The sequence below is a fragment of the Apteryx mantelli genome, chromosome 12 (genome assembly GCF_036417845.1).
Source record: "Apteryx mantelli isolate bAptMan1 chromosome 12, bAptMan1.hap1, whole genome shotgun sequence".
NCBI lineage: Eukaryota > Metazoa > Chordata > Aves > Apterygiformes > Apterygidae > Apteryx > Apteryx mantelli.
The window spans coordinates 11,734,173-11,753,010 of NC_089989.1; the positions used below are offsets into that span (position 1 = coordinate 11,734,173).

The 18,838-nt window shown below is 40.4% G+C and overlaps 1 protein-coding gene across 2 annotated transcripts in view; it reads right to left on the bottom strand.

Annotated features, from left to right (window-relative positions):
* The window catches only part of POC1A (POC1 centriolar protein A), a 67,351-nt gene that overhangs the window by 6,068 nt on the left and 42,445 nt on the right, over window positions 1-18,838 (bottom strand). For both annotated transcript variants that reach the window (XM_067303195.1, XM_067303194.1), the window contains one exon: window positions 8,416-8,553. In XM_067303195.1, the coding sequence (XP_067159296.1) occupies window positions 8,416-8,553 (138 nt within the window). The remainder of the gene's footprint in view (window positions 1-8,415; window positions 8,554-18,838) is intronic.

An 18,838-nucleotide genomic window follows, 5' to 3' on the forward strand; every position in this document is an offset into this window, starting at 1 on the left:
TGCATCAGGGCAGCCATATCTATGTTTGAACACTTATAGAAAGAGTTATTAATTCATTTTACAGACAATAGTTAAAAATACCAAAATTCAGTTGCAAAATTAAAAGGTTCAGAGGAGAACTTGTGCAGCAAGTCACTCTGAGGTTCAAGCACGAACCTGTCCTGTAAGCACCCTATCGTACTAAGTTTTGCCCTGACTTGCTGTCAGCCTCCCTTCAATCTCAACAATTGCATATAGTGAAACTCAAAGCAGATCCCTGCGCTACTGCTAAGCTTACTTAAAGAGAACTAGTCTGTCCTCCTTAAACACGTCACATACGAACACAGGTTTGAGACAGGCCAGAAACAGCTGCCAACATTGCAGCCCTTATACCTCTCAATAGGTTTGAGCAAAAGTTGGCATTTTAGACAAACCAAGGAAGTAAGTCTCATATCTGAATGCCTAACAAAGCACAAAGCCTTCACAGTTATTAACGTTTTACATTGCAATCATATGAATGCAAGGCTCTTTGCATGCTGGGACAAGCCATTCTAGCGGTCAAAGTCTTAATCTCAAAGATCAAACACACAATTAACATTTTTTTAAAATGCGAAATGATTTCTAAAGAAGTGATAGCTTCTTGTCCTTTCATAAACTAAAACAAGATCTTCTACCCCAGAGACACATTAAATAAGCTTTGTAGCTCTTCACAAGCTTACTTGTTTTGAAAGCAAACACTAAAGAAAATTCTCACAAAGAGTATTTGCACAGAATATTACACAGACTGATTTAAGGATACCATATTGATTATTTCAGAATGAAGATGATCTTTCATTTAGTGCTTTAGTCTTTTTCTCCCTCAATCCTTCTTTAATGCAACTTCATAAGTCTTCATGTGTTTACTTTGCAACATACTTCAATTTCACTTTCAATTTGCACTGTAAAATGCTAAGTCCCAACGCAACTAGATGACACTTTCTTGTTCAGTGCTACTGCGCAGTCAGGAGCTGGAAGTCCCAGAAGCACACTTGACATGGTTTTCTAGACCTGTGTTATGCTTCATGTTACACATCCATATGGTATCAAAACTGGCCCCATTTTCCTTACCTTATGGAAGTAGGCAAAAAGTTCAGAGCTTAAGTCCAGGCATTTCTGTAGGGACAGACAGTGATGGTCAAGCACAGTCGCTATCAAGATGCTACGCACTAGTTTACCAAAACCTTCAATGAGCAAACTGCTTACTAAAGGGCAGAGGAAAAAAAGGCAAATAAACAAACCTCCCAAGGACCCAGACTTCTGACAGTGCTCTAGTCGCTTGCCCATACTACAAGGCACTGGCAGATTTCACCTCCTCTCGTGAGCTGTCTGCCTAGGGGACAGAGGCCAGCCTTGCAAGCACCTACTTTTATGAACCTCTCCAACATGCATAAATCAAGTCAAGACCTCTTATACACACTCTGGGACAGTCAGGCTCCCAAAGCTGCCTACTGCCCTTCCTCTCCTGAGAGCATTTATGCTAAAATCAGTGCTGCTGAGGAAGCCTTCCCAGTAGAATCTTTGTTACTGCACACAGTAATACAAACCCACGTTGTTCTGATGCTGGAGGACCCCACACTGCTGCAAGAGCTCCAGTGTATTTCTTTCTCAGTTTTGCTTAACCCTGGAAAAGAGGTCGCCTCTCCCTGTTGTGTCACATGGATTAGGAATATGTCACAAGGCCTGCAGAAGTACAAACACTATCCCTAACCTGGCCTCATCAGGATCCCTACGCGGAACTCCAGACCTGCTCAAAAAGCTTTGCGGCTAAATGACTTTGAAGCGTGTTCTCTAATGCAGAACACAAGCTCACAGCCACACCAGTTCTCTTCAGCCAACAGTCAACCAGCCACTTGTTACTAGCAATACTCGTAAAGGATTTTTGATGTTTAGCAACCCAAAGGACCAGACAGAAGGGAAGAAAGAGTTCTCAATTTTGAAATGAGTATTGCTCAACTACCCCCACCCTCACCATTATCTGCTGCCATCTCTTCTTCCACCTCCTAGCATGTTCCAGTTTCTATAGATGCTTGAATCACAGTTAAATAGTTCTTTAACTAGAGTACAGAAGCAGCTTTGGCAGTCCTGTAGTAGACAATAAGTACAGAGACAACACTAATTGTAACACTCACAGTACTAGTTGCTCTTTTTCCAGTAGGAAAAACACACAGGGTTACCTAGAAATTGCAGCATTATTGACTTTGTCAGGCCAAGCAGCATGGTCAGTAGCTATATCACAGCGACCGAAGGGACCCTGGAGTACAAAAGGGGATCTCCCTTTCTACTAAATCAATCTGAGGAACAAACAAGATGAGCCACAGGCTCTGCCAGTTGTCTCTATATCATGCAGGGACACAAAGCATACAAGCTGTCTGCAACCATGTTGATGAGCCTTTCAATTTGCATTCAAGAGCCGCCTTATTAAAGATGTTTCATCACACATCTCTATTGCTTCAGTCTTGGCAGTTTATCAGCCAGTGCCAAATTGCTGGCACTTACATTGGGCCCTGCAAGTTTCTGGAAGGGAATTCGTGCATGCTTCTGCTCAGGTAAGGGCAGTCTCTGCGGTGCAGAGTCTCCACAGCCATAGGGTTAGATCAGCAAAGTACGGAAAAAGGAGTTTGGAGACTATGTTTCACCATCTGGTATGAAAATACAGGCAGGTCTGATGAGCTACCAAGAGATATCCAAGTACGTACCATGAGAGCAACCTTACAATACACAGTTTAGCAGCCCCAAAAGACTAGAGGTTTCCCCCAGCCACAATCATGAGGGTGAGCTTCAGGAAGACTTCTCTTTTTTTTTTCCTTCCCCTGCCTCCCAGCCTACCCTAGAATGGTGCTGAACAAATCACTCAGTAAAATTAACCCTGCCGCTGGCACCCAATGGCTGAGTAACAGTTTTTATTAAGCAAGTGTACCAAAGGATTCCTCTTCAAGGTCTGCCTGTGAAAACAAACCGTGGAAGGTGCTTAGTATTCCTTCCCATTGCAGACTAATGCAAGTTGAAGGTCCTCTGAACCTCCAGGGAGACAATGAGCATTTTTGAGAAGCCAGGCTTTGGACAGTGTCCTAGAATGCTAATAACAGCAGTATCAGTAGGAGTGCATTTTATTTAGGCAGTCTTAGAAGAAAGAAAAATCCATTTGGATCTAGGCTGACGGAGATTTTGTAACAAGCGTATTTTGGAAGTGAATTTCAGAAAAAGAGTAGCTCTGATGTTACTATACAGAGGACTGGCAACAACCAGACTGTTTCATTTATTTTCATTCCGAGTGAGAGATCAAAGCTCCTGCATCTCCAAGAGATGGTCCCAACTCATAAGAAACGGCCTCTATGTCCTCTAAATTAAGATTTAAAAACCAAGTTTCTCCAGTATTTCACCAATTTTTCAGATGGAAACTTTTTTTTAATGTTTTGGATTTAAAACAACAATTGCTTTTAGAATAAAAACCTGTTTGCATTTCAAAGGTTCCCCCCAAGATACTTTTTTGCTGGGACCTCTTGTTGCCAGTGGGTATGCAGGTACTGAAAGCAATATACAAACCATGACATTTCTGCCAGGCACAGGTAAGCAATGCTTAACCAAAAATCTGACCTATTGACTCGTAACTACTTGAAGTCAAAAGAATTTATTTTACTAAACCAGTTGTTTAATCTACATTCAATACCTCTCAGAAGAGAGTGGTCATTCATTCCTTACAAACACATGCTTTGAAGACCATATCTCCAAGTAAAGACTAACAAATGTGATTTTTATTATATGCATTGCACAAACACCTTCGATTTTAATTAAAAAGCTTCCCACTTGTCCTCCAAGCTTTTTTGGTACTAAATAATTTCATTTAAAAAATTCTTCTCCTCCCTCCCTCTGCAAACTCTTCTGGAATAAGTGAAATAATCCTTTAATCTCACATGAGCTAGATTGTCCTTTGGTTCTGGCTCGGATTATCTCAGGGATTTATTGAGTCTTCTACGTTTCATTGTGCTATTTTCCCCCAGCTTCAATGCAATTAGTTTTGAATGTATATGAAACTGTTTCCTGCGGGTGGATTATCTCAGCTATTTATGATTTCTTTTATGATAACCTGATTCCGAACTCTTCATCTAGAAGAAACATCTTTCTTCCCACATAAAAACAGCAATTTTTTTCCTCAGTGCCTATTGCATACCAGCACTACGGATCAACAGAGTGAATGTGGCAACTGCGGGTGTTTGGAATGAGGGCAAAAGTATATAAACCCTTTAAGCTAATCATTGCAAATGCAATATTCCAATGTGGCCAAGATGTTTATTCTTTCATGATCCTCTTTCAGAAGAACTGCCAAGCTGCATGTGCAGGAAATGCATTTGAGGCAGCACACCAAACAAATTCTTAATACCTGTTCCATTTTGGCTCCAGCCCAAAACACCTTTCTATTCTATAATATTAAGGAATGAGTTATTCAAGGGAAAAATCCTTTTATTTTCCCATAAAAACTTTCATATTCATTCACATATGCACTGAAATACCAAGACCCAGCCTTTGATTACAAATACTTGATAAGTGTTTTGCCATTTTCCTCCAAATCATCCATCTGAAATGCCCGTAAAGAACAGGATTTAAGAATTATTCAGACATTGATAAAATATTAAGCTGCAGGAAAGGGAGGAGCAAAGCATGCATGAGGCACACTCATTATTCATCTTCCTCATTCCTTCATCAGATTTGATTTGCCAACTTTCCTACAAAGGGCACCACGGTACCTTTTAGTAATTCAAGAACCACTGGAAACAATGGGTTTACGTCCAGGTCTTAACTTCACTCCATCCCTCAAAGCAGCAAAATCATTAAGTATGTGCTCCTCGTCTGAAAAACAGAGTCAGAGCCTGACTTCTTTATTTGCATGTAAAATATGGCCTACAACCCATGTTTAGAAAAACATGAGGAATCTGTGAAGTGAATAAATAAGTGGGACCTCTAGTGACTCTGTCAGGTCAGATTAGACTATTTCCTTATAAATAAAACAGAAAATGGGCTGACATAATTCTGGAGAGGAGGAGGGGAGGAAGGTTTAATTGAATCAAAGACTAGTTAAAAGAAAACTGCCAAAAATCCTTAAGAATCAAATCATAGCAAGATGTTAACAGCATAAAAATGAAGCTTCATAAATCTGAGGGGACTCGTATCTATTAGCTATAACAGTTGTCGCTAGAAGTGGTATACAACAGCCACTAGTCTCTTCTGATACAACTTTCTCTAATAACAACTGAAGTGCCGGGCTGAAGAAGCAAGCCCGTTCAAGTGCATCTTGCTGTGCAGGGCATAATGCCTCTACAGCCTCAGCATTTCTACTTGCAGTTGGTGTCTGGCAGGAAGAGACCTCTTAATAGAATAAAAACAATCCTGCTGTCTCCAAGTACCTGACACTCCACTTCATCTAGAAATCTATTGTCAATGGAGGGAAGGTACGGATAATTGGTGCGCAGCGGACAATGCAGCTTCGAGTGTGCAGGCCAGAACAAAGCTGTGCATTGGCAAGAGATGACCATGTTCAGCTGATTTCTTACTATTATCTCTTTCCAGTGGAAAATTTTCAAAGAAAACACCAATGTTTTCTTTCCCACTTTTACATTATGTGAAGTTTTGCATGATAAACCTTGAAATGAAGGCTAAAAGAAATATTAGAAGATGAATAAATTACTTTGAGATTTGCACAATTTCCCAAAGTAGTTTATCACATTATGTGTATTTATTACATTATGTTAATACAGTGTTGGAAACTATGAGAACAAAGAGAACAGGAACTAAAGGTATTACACATTAGGAATATATCCAACCTCCCACAAAGTTATAATTCCTGGAAAACCTTGGGATGACTGTGCCAAAAGAGGGTTTCTGGAAATATCATGGGGAGTCTTGTCTTTTCTTCTCAACGAAGAAATAGCTTAAACTGTATGGTTCTGCTTATGTCATTACTGCTCCTTTTAAACAGACAACACTCAGGAATTATGAGCCAACGATTTATGACAGAGCACCACAGGAGACTACTGGTACATCCTCAGTCTTTCTTCAAGAAGGGAAAAATCCTGTTGCTTGTTATGTGTTATTTATTTATGAAAGCTTTTGTTTTTAAAAAACAAACAAACAGTGGTGTCTCTCTTTCACAAAAAGAGGTCAGCAAACCCAATGCAAAACATGCAACATTAGTTTGAACCTACTGCGCATAAGGAGCGGCATGCAGTTGTGCTGCAGCAGAAACGACTAGGGAAGATGACCAAATGAACATCACTAGCTGCTGTTTGCGTTTCACTTGGAGACTGCAGCTACTGATGGGCTCCTCCATGGCGCCTCTTAGTCACCGTCTGCTTGTTTGAAAGGGGATAACAGCAGCTCTGCCAGACCTGCATTCCCTTCTGTGTTACAACCCATTTCTTGCGCCCGCAAGAAAAAACAAAGTTAGCTATGCGAGCGGACATCTTCTAGAGTTACCTTCCACAGCTCTGCCTAGCTAACTGCCTATGTCCCTCCTTTTTAAGGAATCTCCTTTCTTATTATAAGGATGAGGACTTCTTCCATTTTTATTTGCTTGACTTTGACGGTTTTGTGTTGGTTTGTTTTACTTCTATATATCAAAAACAGGTGCAATATTAGTAGAGTGAAAATGGAGAATTATGAAACCATTTCAGCAGTACACCAGACAGATCTACTTGTACACATGCATTAAGATGGCATTAATAGCAAAATACAACATACAAAGATTAGAAGCAACAGGAAATCAAGTACTATAAGGATGACAAAAACACTACAGTTGTTGTATGTAAAGTTACTAGTCAGGGCAGCTTTTTGTTTTTTTACTATAATTTCAGACTTATTTCCAATTTTATCCTATAACCTACTAATTTATTCCTCCCCCACTGATCTCAATTTCTCTTTCTGCTAGTCTTAAAACAACATTTTGAATTTTCTACAGTTACACAATAACTTCTAGAGCTATGTTTGCATTGCTTATATCTAGTTTAAATCCCACACATACTGTTTACTGGAATATTTGCCTCCTCTAAACACCTATGAAGTTGAAATGGAGCCATTACACATTCATCATCAGAACTGTGGATCTGATTTATGTAATGAGAGATAAGGATCACATTCCAACCTTACTCGGGAGACAAAAACAGTAATAAAATATTCTGTATATACACTGGGTTGCATTTTAATCACAAACATGAAAGTCCAATGCCATACAATATTTTTTTTCTAATGTTCAGTGTGTTCTAAAGAGTACAGAAAGAGTGCTTTCTTGTATTTCTGCCAATGAACTTACATATCTTCTGGGTTTCACCCTACACTGTTTTAGACTGTGTACAATTCTGCAATGTTTTATATCCTTAAATTAGATCTACTTCAGTCCCCTGTTGTGCTCTCCAACCCATCATCTTACATTTTTTGACAACAAATATTTCCCTCAAGAGCAAAGGCCTAACTAGGACTACTAATCAGTGTTCAACACTGTGTTCAAGATCTGCTGGTTCTTCCCCAGAATCAACACTAAGAAAAATACTCCCAGAAAAGCCCTCCCACACAGATTTTCCAGAAAATCACCAACGTTCACTATCCCATGCTTCCTCCCCGCTTCTCACGTCCCTCAAAAATACACAATGATATTCGATCACAGGTAATGGTCAGAAATGAACACTTCCCAGTTGGAGTAATGAGCAGCTATTTGGTTAAACAAAGCATGACTCTGTCCTCGAGTTCTTACTAAGCAAACGTATCATGTGTTAGATTAACACTACTGGATAGTACTGTTCAAGTAGTTGGAGGGTTATCCACCAGTTTAGTGAGTGTCCTTAATGCTCAGCATTATTTAATGACTTTGAGGAAGAATTGTACGGTAATGCTTCAGCAAGGGCTTAGTTGTTTGTTAGTTGTGGGTGAGCAAGTGTGTCTGAGAGATGCGGCATGGAAGGGCCCAGACTTGCAGGTGGGAGGAGAATACTGCAGAAATTGGCCTGTGTAGCTGAAGGTGGGGTGGGGGAAAGGAGGAGGATCTCAACAGACTTTACCTATACACTGCAGTCCAACTGTGTAGGGGAAGGAGAGACATTACCCACTGAAGCCAACTCTAACTTCTGGCTAATCTAGCCACTCTTTTAGGCATTACTTTGGCTAAACATTGGCTAATAGCAGAGGGTACCAGAGCTGGCTCAAGCAGCTCTCTGCTGCACTGCAGCATAAAGGAACTGGGGGAAGAGTAGGGCCTGAGCTGGAAGTCGATGCGAAGGAACTGATAGAGATAACCTGCTCAAAGCAGCTGAAAGATTTATCAATAAGCTACTAAAAGCAGAGATTTTGAAATAACCACAGTTTTATTCTAGGATGCTATTGCAAAATATTCCAAAACTAAACAGAACTCCATACCTGAGTCAGAACATCCAGCTGTCCCACAATATGCTCTAGAGTATTTGCAATGGTCTCCTCCTCTTGCTGCTGATGGTTCCTACCAGGATCTTGAGTTTTAGTCTTCTTAAGATGAACACCACAATCCATTTCTGATTGCTAGGAAAATAAACAGACGTAATTTGCTATTGCAATGCAAACAATTGGAGAAGGTTTCTGCTTTATGGAAGAAAACTGTAAAGCACAATTATTGCTGGGAAACAATCTACACTATTAAAAGGAAAAAAAAGGAGAGAGAAAAATAATTGTTTACTTTAGCCACAACTGGAAGGAGAAAAGCTGCTGCAGTCTTGTCTGCCATTCCAGGGCATCTTGTGTGTGTGTGTGTGGGGGGGGTGTTCTTTGTTTTTCTTCAAAAACATCTTCATCAGGAAAGGCAAATTGTAGATGTCAAACTTGCAACTCTCCTGCAAGCTTCAAATTATGTACATGCAAAGGGCTTTGCTCATGTACTACATCAGCATAGATTATACAGGTAAATTGAGACTTTTTGGAGCCATATGGAAGTAGCACATCTGATTTATAAGAATTAAGTAAACTATGCTGATAAGACTCTCCTATTATTTCACTCCAACAGTGAAAGAAGTTATTGCACAGTACAGTAAAAGACTCTCTCCATGTTTGTTAACTGTAAGAAGTCAAGGTTGCAGTAATGTAGTTAAATTCTGCAAAAGCTAAATGTTCCAATATGCATTAAGTTGAAACAGACACAATTTTGATTCAGTCATTTTAATTTTGTTTATATCTTGAACTGGTTCTCCCTCCTCAATGAGGTTACAAGAACAAGTTTACTTTGAAGTTTCAATTTCAACTATTTTAGTTATGCAAGCTTGAATATTTCATTCAGAATTAATTAAGTTTTTAAAACAAGCAGATCTTTACTAGAGAACTTATTCCTCATTCTTCTTTTTCTTTCAGAATTGTATCTTTCTTCTAGAACAAACACTATTTGCATTATTTATCTGCATTACCACCAGTGGAACATGTTCAGAGAAGTTCATCTAACAGAAGAAGGCAGCCAACTGAATAAGCAACTGCAAAGTGTTTAGTTTCTTAATATACGTTAAGAGACACAATTTGAATCTAAAGCCACGATCACAGCACTCAGTGTCATTCTTCCACGGCCTGACGACTGGTACAGTTCCATTGTGTGCACTTATTGTTCATGTAAATGACTGAAGTTTGCAAATCAACAAAAAAGGAAGGAGTTTTGACAGACTGAAAAACCCTCTCTAAAAGTTCTTGCGTACACGTCCATTAAATGAGAAATGAAGAGCGGCTTCACATCTTTGTTCACACAGTATTAATGAACACATATCTGATTAGCACTGCATTTTCCTGCTCACTTCTGTGTTTGATGCCAGGCACATACACACAGATAACGATGATGGAACTAAGCTGCAGCAAGATCTTAGCCCATCTCATGTAACTTCAAAAACAAAACAAAATTATTCAGTGCCTTAAGAATCAAAAATAATTCAGCACTGCTTTGCAGAAGAAGTCTGAATACTGCTGAAGTTTTCAGATTTCTTCAGTAATCGCACTGTGTGGGACCCAGCAAGCCTTTCCGCTGCAACCCTGATCCAGCACCACAATCACACAAAGCCCACCCAGATCTACACACAGCCAAGTATCACACAGCAAGTATTCTGTAAGGCGCAGGAAAGGAAGGTAAAGGTTTAGGAACAGCTCAAGGGCTACAGATGACAACTGTGCCACAAGGATCACCATGCTACACCACAGGCTCGGGATGCAGCTGGATATCAGGCGGTACCAGCCATGCCACCCTCTGCTAATTTGCTTCCTCCCAGTTCCAGCAATTTGGATTATCCGCAGGTCCTAGGTCAACACAGCCCACGCTCTGAGCCACATTACATAGCCCTGGCATGGGAGCCTCACTTGAGCTGCTCATGAGCTGCAGGTGGCCCAAGGGCCACAGGTTGCTCACTTAATCAACCAAAATGTACTCTTGCACAAATGAGTTAAACCCAGCTTTACAAGAGCTGCTATTTGCTGTTTAAAATTTTAAAGTAAAAAAGCATAACAAAACACCGTTCAACAGGTAATTAGCATAAAAAGTATATTTTCTTGTTATTTTCATATTTGGACAGGTAACTTTAGGCCAGTCAAACATGGCACAGCAGATATTTGATTGAGCTAACACTACATTCAACCTGCACTTAAAAGCCCCAGATGATTATGAGCTTTCCACTTCAAAAACCATTAGAACAAGCTGACTCATAGAAGCAGAGAAATGACTGTACCAACATATTTTCTCCTCTATCTTTAAAACATATGTCAGACAGCTTTTCATAACAAGCAGTTGGGTTGAACCCAGATTTAGTGTTCTCTTTGCTACCTCACACAGTCCAGAAAGTTTAAGAGTCTGGTGTATTTGCAAGGGCAAAACTGCATAGATGTTCCCACAGCTGATGCATTAGGGGCAGATGCTCCCTCATCATGTCAAGAGTTGAAGCTGGAGGCAGCAGCGGCTGTTTGTCACAGACACCAGAATCTGCTGAGCAGCCGACAGGCTACATGCTGCCACCATGAAAAGCCAAGCAAGCCACCTCCACAAAGCCTGTAGGAACTGTGGGCTCCCGAAGGTACTCTGAATGGCAGTAACCCTCCCAAAAAGCATTTGAAAAATAAAAGCATGACAGCATACTACCCCATTTCCAATACCATAGCTGCCCGAAAGGTCACTTACAGACCACTGTCATGATCAGGAAGACAACCTGTAGCTAGTGCCTTCAGCAATATAGTCCTGTGTTAGGGCATCTACCTAAACCAGGTACCTATTCAGCCAGCAAAATAAAAGCTATGTCACTATGTCATTAAGAGTGACTTCCAAAAGGGAGGCTTTCTACTAAGCAAGGTATTTGCATATTCAGTTCTAGAAACAAGAAAAAAAAAAAAACCCACCCAAGCACATCCTAACCTCCCTGCCACAGCAGGTGCAAGAATCAAGCATCCAACATCCACACTTACAGATACCACTTTGAATTGCAGCCCACAAAGTCAGGCAGAGAAATATGAAATCTGTTAGATGCATCTTCCTAATCATCCCACTCACTCTGACAGCATGAAGCTGCAATATGAAACTTGGGTCCTCTCCAAGTAGGCTTCTCTGCGACGGGCCCTACATACAGCATTCCACAAGAGTTAAGCTGGGATTTGCCTAACCAGGCCATGTCCGATGCAAGGTGCACTTCACAGAAAAAGCCTGCAAGCTCTCAGCTAGTCATAAATGACAACAACAAAAACTCCCCCACCATTGCAAGGCGTAACTGCAGCCCGCGATATTCAGAACAGCAGAGGGACAAGAGTAAAGGATCGGCTGACAGCCGGCGAAGCCAACGTGGATGCACACGCTGCTTCCTCGCTCACCCAGGCACAGCACTTCCCTTTTTATGGGTTAAACCAAAGCATTTGCATTCAGGCTCATTTGGATCAGATTCCAGACAAATAATTAGACTAAAAATTCAACTCACTTTTTTGAAGAGGCTGAGGAGCCTAAGTATGAATATTTGCATCGACACTGCCTAAAGCACGCCCCTCTCTGCCATTAGAAGCCTCAGGAACAAAGGAGAACAAGGATACCGTGGCCTTCCTACCATGACTTCAAGGATAAAAGCAGGGTTTTTTAATCCTTTTGGGTTTTCCATACCAAAGTGCCCATTCATTAAAGTCAACAAAAGCTTTGCCCACATGAGGAAATGCAAGCAGAGTTTCACAGGGCAGATACTGGCGTGCTTTATAATTAGTTCAAATCTAAGCAGATCTCCAGAATTTATTTTGGCATCCATTTGAGAGAGATGACAACGACAAATTTAAACATTTTTATGAGCTAAAGAAAACACTCCTTCGTTAAAAAATTGGAAAGAGCCTGTACAGTGACTCAGAGCAACAGGTTATCCTCCATAAGCAACTAGCTGCACTTCTGTCACGGTTCAAATACAGCAGTGACACTGGTTGAAGCTGCACTCACTATTAGGCAATAAACTTAACTATTAAACTATTAGTGCATCCTCTGAATTTGACAGTGCTAAGCATCACTGTAGGTTTCTGGGGAAAGCCTTGCCCTGACGTATTAAGGGAAGCCAAAAATGTTCAGAAACTTTCCCTTAACAGCCAAACTACAACCTGTGCCTATCACTGCCTAAACGGGCAGTACACTTGACAGAAAACATGCACCCAAATGAGGAAGAACTGACTTGCCCCCAGATTGAAACTGTTTCCAGTTTTGTAAAGGGGGCTAAAATAGCCCCATTACTGTCCATCAAAAATGAACAACAACTAAAAAACCCCATCACTGACCAAACTACAGCTACCTTGGTCTTAACAGCAGCATAAAGCATGTGGTGAGCCAGCCACTACCAATTTTAAATTCAAGCTGATTAAAAAAAAAAATTGCAAAAATACAGAAAGAGCCCTGAAATATGCATTGGCTTTACGACTGTCTCGGTACTGACAAGCACCACGATTGCACAAAGAGGCACCTGTGCTCCCATCTGACTCAACTGCAAGGTAAAGCGCCAGATGAGCGCTGGGGAAGGGCACCAGAAACAATGACACTGCTGTAGAGGTTTAATCTATTTTAGTCAGAGTTCAAGTGCATGATTTATTCAGCACAACTGAACAAATGTATCTGCCATTAAATATCTTATTACAACATCTGCTTATTAAGCGCTGGAAGTATAGCGAGAAGCAGCTGAACATTAAAGGAAGAATGGATAAGCAGTTTTAGAATACAATACAGCTCTTAGTGACAAAGGGAAAACAGAAGTGATTTATTTATAGCAACCACTTAAAGACAGCACAGTGCAACTACTTGGGGGAAGGGGGAAATTCAGCCGCCTTCGTTCCAGAGTCCGTTTCTGAAGCCTCTGATGAAAACGGTTCTAACCAAACAGCATCCGAGCCAGCTACTACCACACTGATCCGGGGGGGCAAATATGAACTACAGAATACATATACATCAGTAGTAAAACTCCGATGGACAATGGCAAAAATGCCATTTAGCTTTCTAAATGCTGATATTTAGAAGACACACTGCCAGGATTACCACCTACCTGAAAATTTTACACCTACTAGTACAGAGTAGCATTCCTGTAATTAGATCTAGATGAAATATTTCTCCTTTTCCCTTCTCTTCCTACCCTTCCCCACCAGAAGAGAGGAACTGAGGTCAGGGTTCTTTTCAACTTTACCTCTAGTCACTTGAATTAAGTTCTGCAGTGCATATTTCCCCCCCCCCCCCCATTAAAAGAATAGTATATGACACCAAGAATTAATTTTTAAAAATCTAGAAAGATGGCATTGCCTTTAAGCAATGCATAAATCCAATGCATTATTCAGCAAGGGCAACTAAATTCAATGGCTTAGCTAAAACTAAAAACAGGAAAGGATTGGAGGGGGGGAAGGTAGCGTATGCTGTCTATTTGAATCCCAATTCTGCTAATCCTAACAAAGGAGAAATACCAGCACATTTCTTCTGTTTCAAGTAGTCATTTTCGCCACAGGTAAAATGATATTTTAACCGTATTCACAGAGAGCAACAGTGACATCCAGTGGAAGCCCATTAGCTGCAAGGTAAACTCAGCAGGAAGGTCAGCTGGAGTACACCATGCTGCCTTAGAGGACCCATTAAGAACAGGGAGGCAACCTCACTCCTTCCCTGCTAAGTACAAAATAGCATGGACCGAACATGGATATCCAAGTCCAAACACATTTCCCTAGATTGGAAAGCCTTTCTCTTCAAGGTAGCACTGGCACTGCAACTTCTGGACTAGTCATACCTGCAAGACTGGCACTATTCCATGTCTACTCTCCAGATCAGCATATAGTAACAGCTATGGTTAAGACACATTAAATTAGTTTTGTGAAACAATTCACAGACCCACAGCTCGTCTCCGCTCACCTCTTATCCTAGCACTCCGTTTGATAATGCAAGAAAAGAAGAGAAAGGAGGCAAAAAGAATATTACCTCCCTTTTATTTTCATGTGTATTTCTACTTCACACCGAGGGGCAAGTGGGTTAGATATGCAAGAGGCCAGAAATGTTTGACAGACTCCTTTTCCTCACTGGTGCCAGTAAAAATACCAAGTTAAAACATTTACACTTGCCACACCGATAGTAATGGGCATGTCCTTTCCTAGGCCAATAAATACTAATTCTGTAATCACCCTCAGAAATAGGAAGAAAAAAAGAAAAGGTTAATAGGTATATCTCAAATCTCTTTAAATCCCAAGGCACTCTTGTGCCAACACCTAAGTGGACCGCTGGCAAAGGCAGGCAGACGGTACAAGGTTTATGTATTTTAAATGAAGACTCATCATACAATCTAGCTCTACTGACTAAGGTGCCAGGAAAGAAATAGAGGTGACAACTACTGGCCAGTTACAGTATTCAAACATACATGAAACCAGCCTATTCATAAAACAAAAGACTGCACTTGGACTGGGTTTTATACTTGCTTACAAAAACACTAGAATCCCATCTCTGAAAGTGCCGCTATTCCATGTTTTTAGGCCCAGAGCAGATTCTCACTCTAGTCCTCTTCCCTTCAAATGAGCCTTCTTTCCCCACTTCCTCATTTCATCTACCAACTTCTTCTGGTTCACTGTTGCTTCTCTGACTTATCTTTATCTTCAATAAATGTCACTTTTTTAAGACAAGTGTTACCATCATGTTCTTTGAGGTAAGATAAGGTAACAAATATCTGCCAAAAGCAACCAAGCTACAGGCTGTCCACGTGTTTCAGTTGGTTTGTCCCAAGCCCCACTACAGTATGGTATCAGTGGTTTCTGTGTGCCGGTTGAGATTCAGCTGGCATCTTCTGTGCTGTGTATTCTTTATTTCATGCCAAAGTTGAAGAAAGTAGATTCTGGCATTGATTTCCAAACAGGAGTATAGCCGGCACTTGAAGGAAGAGGAGTCACAGCTCCTAATAAGCTCTGGCAAAGGGGGGCGAGGAGAAGATCGCAGTCCTGGCAGAACAGATAACAGAGCTAGCACTTCCAAATAGCGAGTTAGTAATGCAAGTCAGTATTAATTCACTGCCTCACTATGGAATAAGGCTAAAATAATGAGAACTAATTAATGTAATATTCAAATCCTTTCCCATTTGAATTACATTTTAAATAGCTAAAAAAACCTCCTCAAACAGAGAACACATACTGGAAAACTTTGCATGGATTACGTTTATAAAAACAACAATGGCATTTCTGTAATGAGTGAAGATGTGAAACAGTGATGCCACACATTGAAAGCCTGGTTAAAAAGAAAACTTTATGGACAGGCAAAACAAACAGCTATCAGTTGCTTTAAAAAAAATAAAGCAGTTCTGTATTTATTGAGAAGGAAAAGCTAACAGCAGGATTCACCTTCAATATTTCAGATTTGTCTTTTCCTAGACATTTTACCTCCCTTGACCAATTCCCCCCCTCCCACTGTCCCTACTATTTCGTTAAGAGGTGCAAAGAGGTTTTGGGGGAATTTAAGATGGAATAATTAAGCTTGGCTGTACAAATGATGCTCAACTGGCTATCCTAACATATTGCTCCTGGAGAATAAAGTCACCGAAAAACAAGACCGAAGGGACAGTTTTGTATGGAAACAAGGTAGTATGGGAACAGAAATATAAACACAAAAGCCGTCAAAAGAACTTGCACTGAATGAACATCAAGCTTGCTTACTTCAAACTTGCTTTCTGGCCCTGTTTAAGGCCGCTTTTGGGGAAGCTCCCAAAGAAAAAGCTGCCAAACACAGAAGCAAAGAAAGCATTTATCTTCAGTCTTGAGCTAACTATGGGCTTTTTTTTTTTTTTTAAACACCAAAAGCAACAGTTTCCATAGCAAAAAGCAAACACACACAGCGGTCCCATGAAGTATGAACAACAGCTTCTATGTCATTTTGCTCATCAGAATCATTCATCTCTTTGTAATGAAGCAATATATATGAATATACATATACACATATATATCAAAATATAAAGAAAGAGTATATATATTTATAAACACAAAACAACAATGTGCTCATTTGTTATTTCACTCATTTCAAGTTTAGATTTTAGCAGAAAAATTTAGAGTCTTAAACTGTTAAGGCTTGAAGCCGTCTTCATTCATCTCTCAAAGCTGACACAGAATAGCAGCTTGGAAATAAATAAAAATCTTGCCTCTGTCTCTTCTCCGAATTATGACTCAACTATTAAAACAAGCCACATACAGCAGCAACATAAGTGGGTGAATCTACATCAGCTAGCCTGAAATGGTGCTAAACTAAAAAGGCAATTTTTATTCTGACCCATAATGCCTTGTCATGACTTGCCTTATTTTGTTCAAGAATCTTAACACACTAGAAGCATCAACTGTTAACCAAAGAACAAACCCACTCACTGTAAGAAGAGAAAAGTGAAAATCTGATCCTCTTATTTCTGCAAAAATCTTGTCAAACCAGAACACCGCAGAAGACAGATGTAACTATACGGCTGCTTGCATCTACTAATCAGCAAAGTTGTTACAAGTCATTCAGAGAACCTTTGAAAGTCAAGCTGACAAAGCCTGCATCCCACCTTTGCCTCTCTAAGCTGTTTGTTAATACAAGATGGAAAAACCCTGATAACCAGTCTGCAGTGAGACGCAAGAAGTGTTAAAATTCAAAATCATTCATTTGTCCTGCACATCCTTCCCTAACTCCATTGACTGTTTCAGAGAAGCAAACTCAAGAGTTTCAGGGAAAGAGCAGCAGCATAGGGACAAACCCCATTAGCTTGTGAAAAATTCAGTTTTATCCAACAACAAAAAAAGCTGTAACATACACTGTTAATGGGCTAACAATTAATATCTTCCAGGAAGAACCTCCGCTCTTATCTACTCATGAGGTAGACACTGATTTCATGGAGTGAGAGAAGAACATTCATTTGGCTCTGATGCAGTTTCCAATCAAATTAAGATGCAGAAAGTCAGAGATCTGCAGTGAAACTCCACAAAGAGCACAGTAAACTGATAGAGTTAAACAATTCTGCTTAGATAAATTCAGGCTTCCTTATATGAAGAAACCTGGTACTGTTGCCAGACTTCATTCTTCAATGAATTAGAGATGGACTGCAGGGCTCATCTGGATCAAGTCTTTTTAATGATGAATCTGAGAGGTTACCCACTCAGTAGTGGCCACCCACAAGGGACTGTGCAGCAACACCATACAACATTGATACCTTCGTGTCTGATGTTCTGGATCAGAAATAGATTATTTGTACCAGGATAAAGGGGATCAGACAAAATTTGGCAAGAAATACCAGATAAGCCTGTAAATATACAATATAAGATCAAGCTTGTATCTCTGTTATTAACAAGAATACATGTATTTATAAATGAATTAGCCCTTGGGCAGTGCACTTTCTCTGGCCCATGCTAACCATAATTCCTACTAATTATACTAGTCTTCCATGGGAAGAATGATTATTTTTCCAGAGTTCATGAGAATGTTGATCCAGACATTAAAAGATCAAGCACACATTCCTGACTTGCCATGTTTTCTCACCAAGATAGCTCCTTAGTCAAATAAGTGTCCAGCACCTTTTGGGGTTAGAGTTTATGCCACTGTAAAGCTCTAGTTCCCAGTGAGATGGAAAGAAGACACCACAGGAGTACACTTCCTGCACAGAAATGGCTACTACATGCTTTGGGTAAAAAAAGAAGAAAAAAAAGTCTTAAGTAGTGAAATGTCATTGTTCTGGATCTCAAATAGTTTACAAATACAGCCTCTTCAGGCACAGGTCAAGGGAAAGACCACCCTTAGCCACATTCCAAAGAGGGAGGGAAAAGTACAAGCCTTTTCTTCTGCGTTCTCCTCGCACCTCTCCATAAAAATGCAACAAGGTCACTTGTTACAATAGGCTTCCAAGAGCGGGCTTGCTTCCGTGAAAAGCAGAGTAAAAATGAGGCAGCTGTGAGTAACTGTCTGCAACTGCACTGCTTGTGGAAGATTTGGGGCAGAGGTTTTCAGGCAGTTCCTGACACTTGCTGGCATCTTCTCATCAGTTCTAGTAAGACTGCTGCCAACCCTTATAAAACTTCTGCTTGGATGGCAGAGCAAAGTAGAAAGCAGTGGAAACATGGACATCTTGAGCACTTATCACAAATGTTCTCTTAAGTGAATAACCTACATACCTATTCCAAGACGACCAAGACTCGCTATTTACAAAACTTCCTGGAGTGGGAATACATCCTCCTGAGAGACCCCAGGGAAATAAAGTGACAAGAAGCAGGTCAGGGAAGGGGAAAAAAAAAAAATTGTTTTGCAGACCACATTTAACTGGAAGACTGAAGGCTGGATCCCCTGCTGCTGATTACCAGATTCCTCCCTTCCAACTCTTAAAAA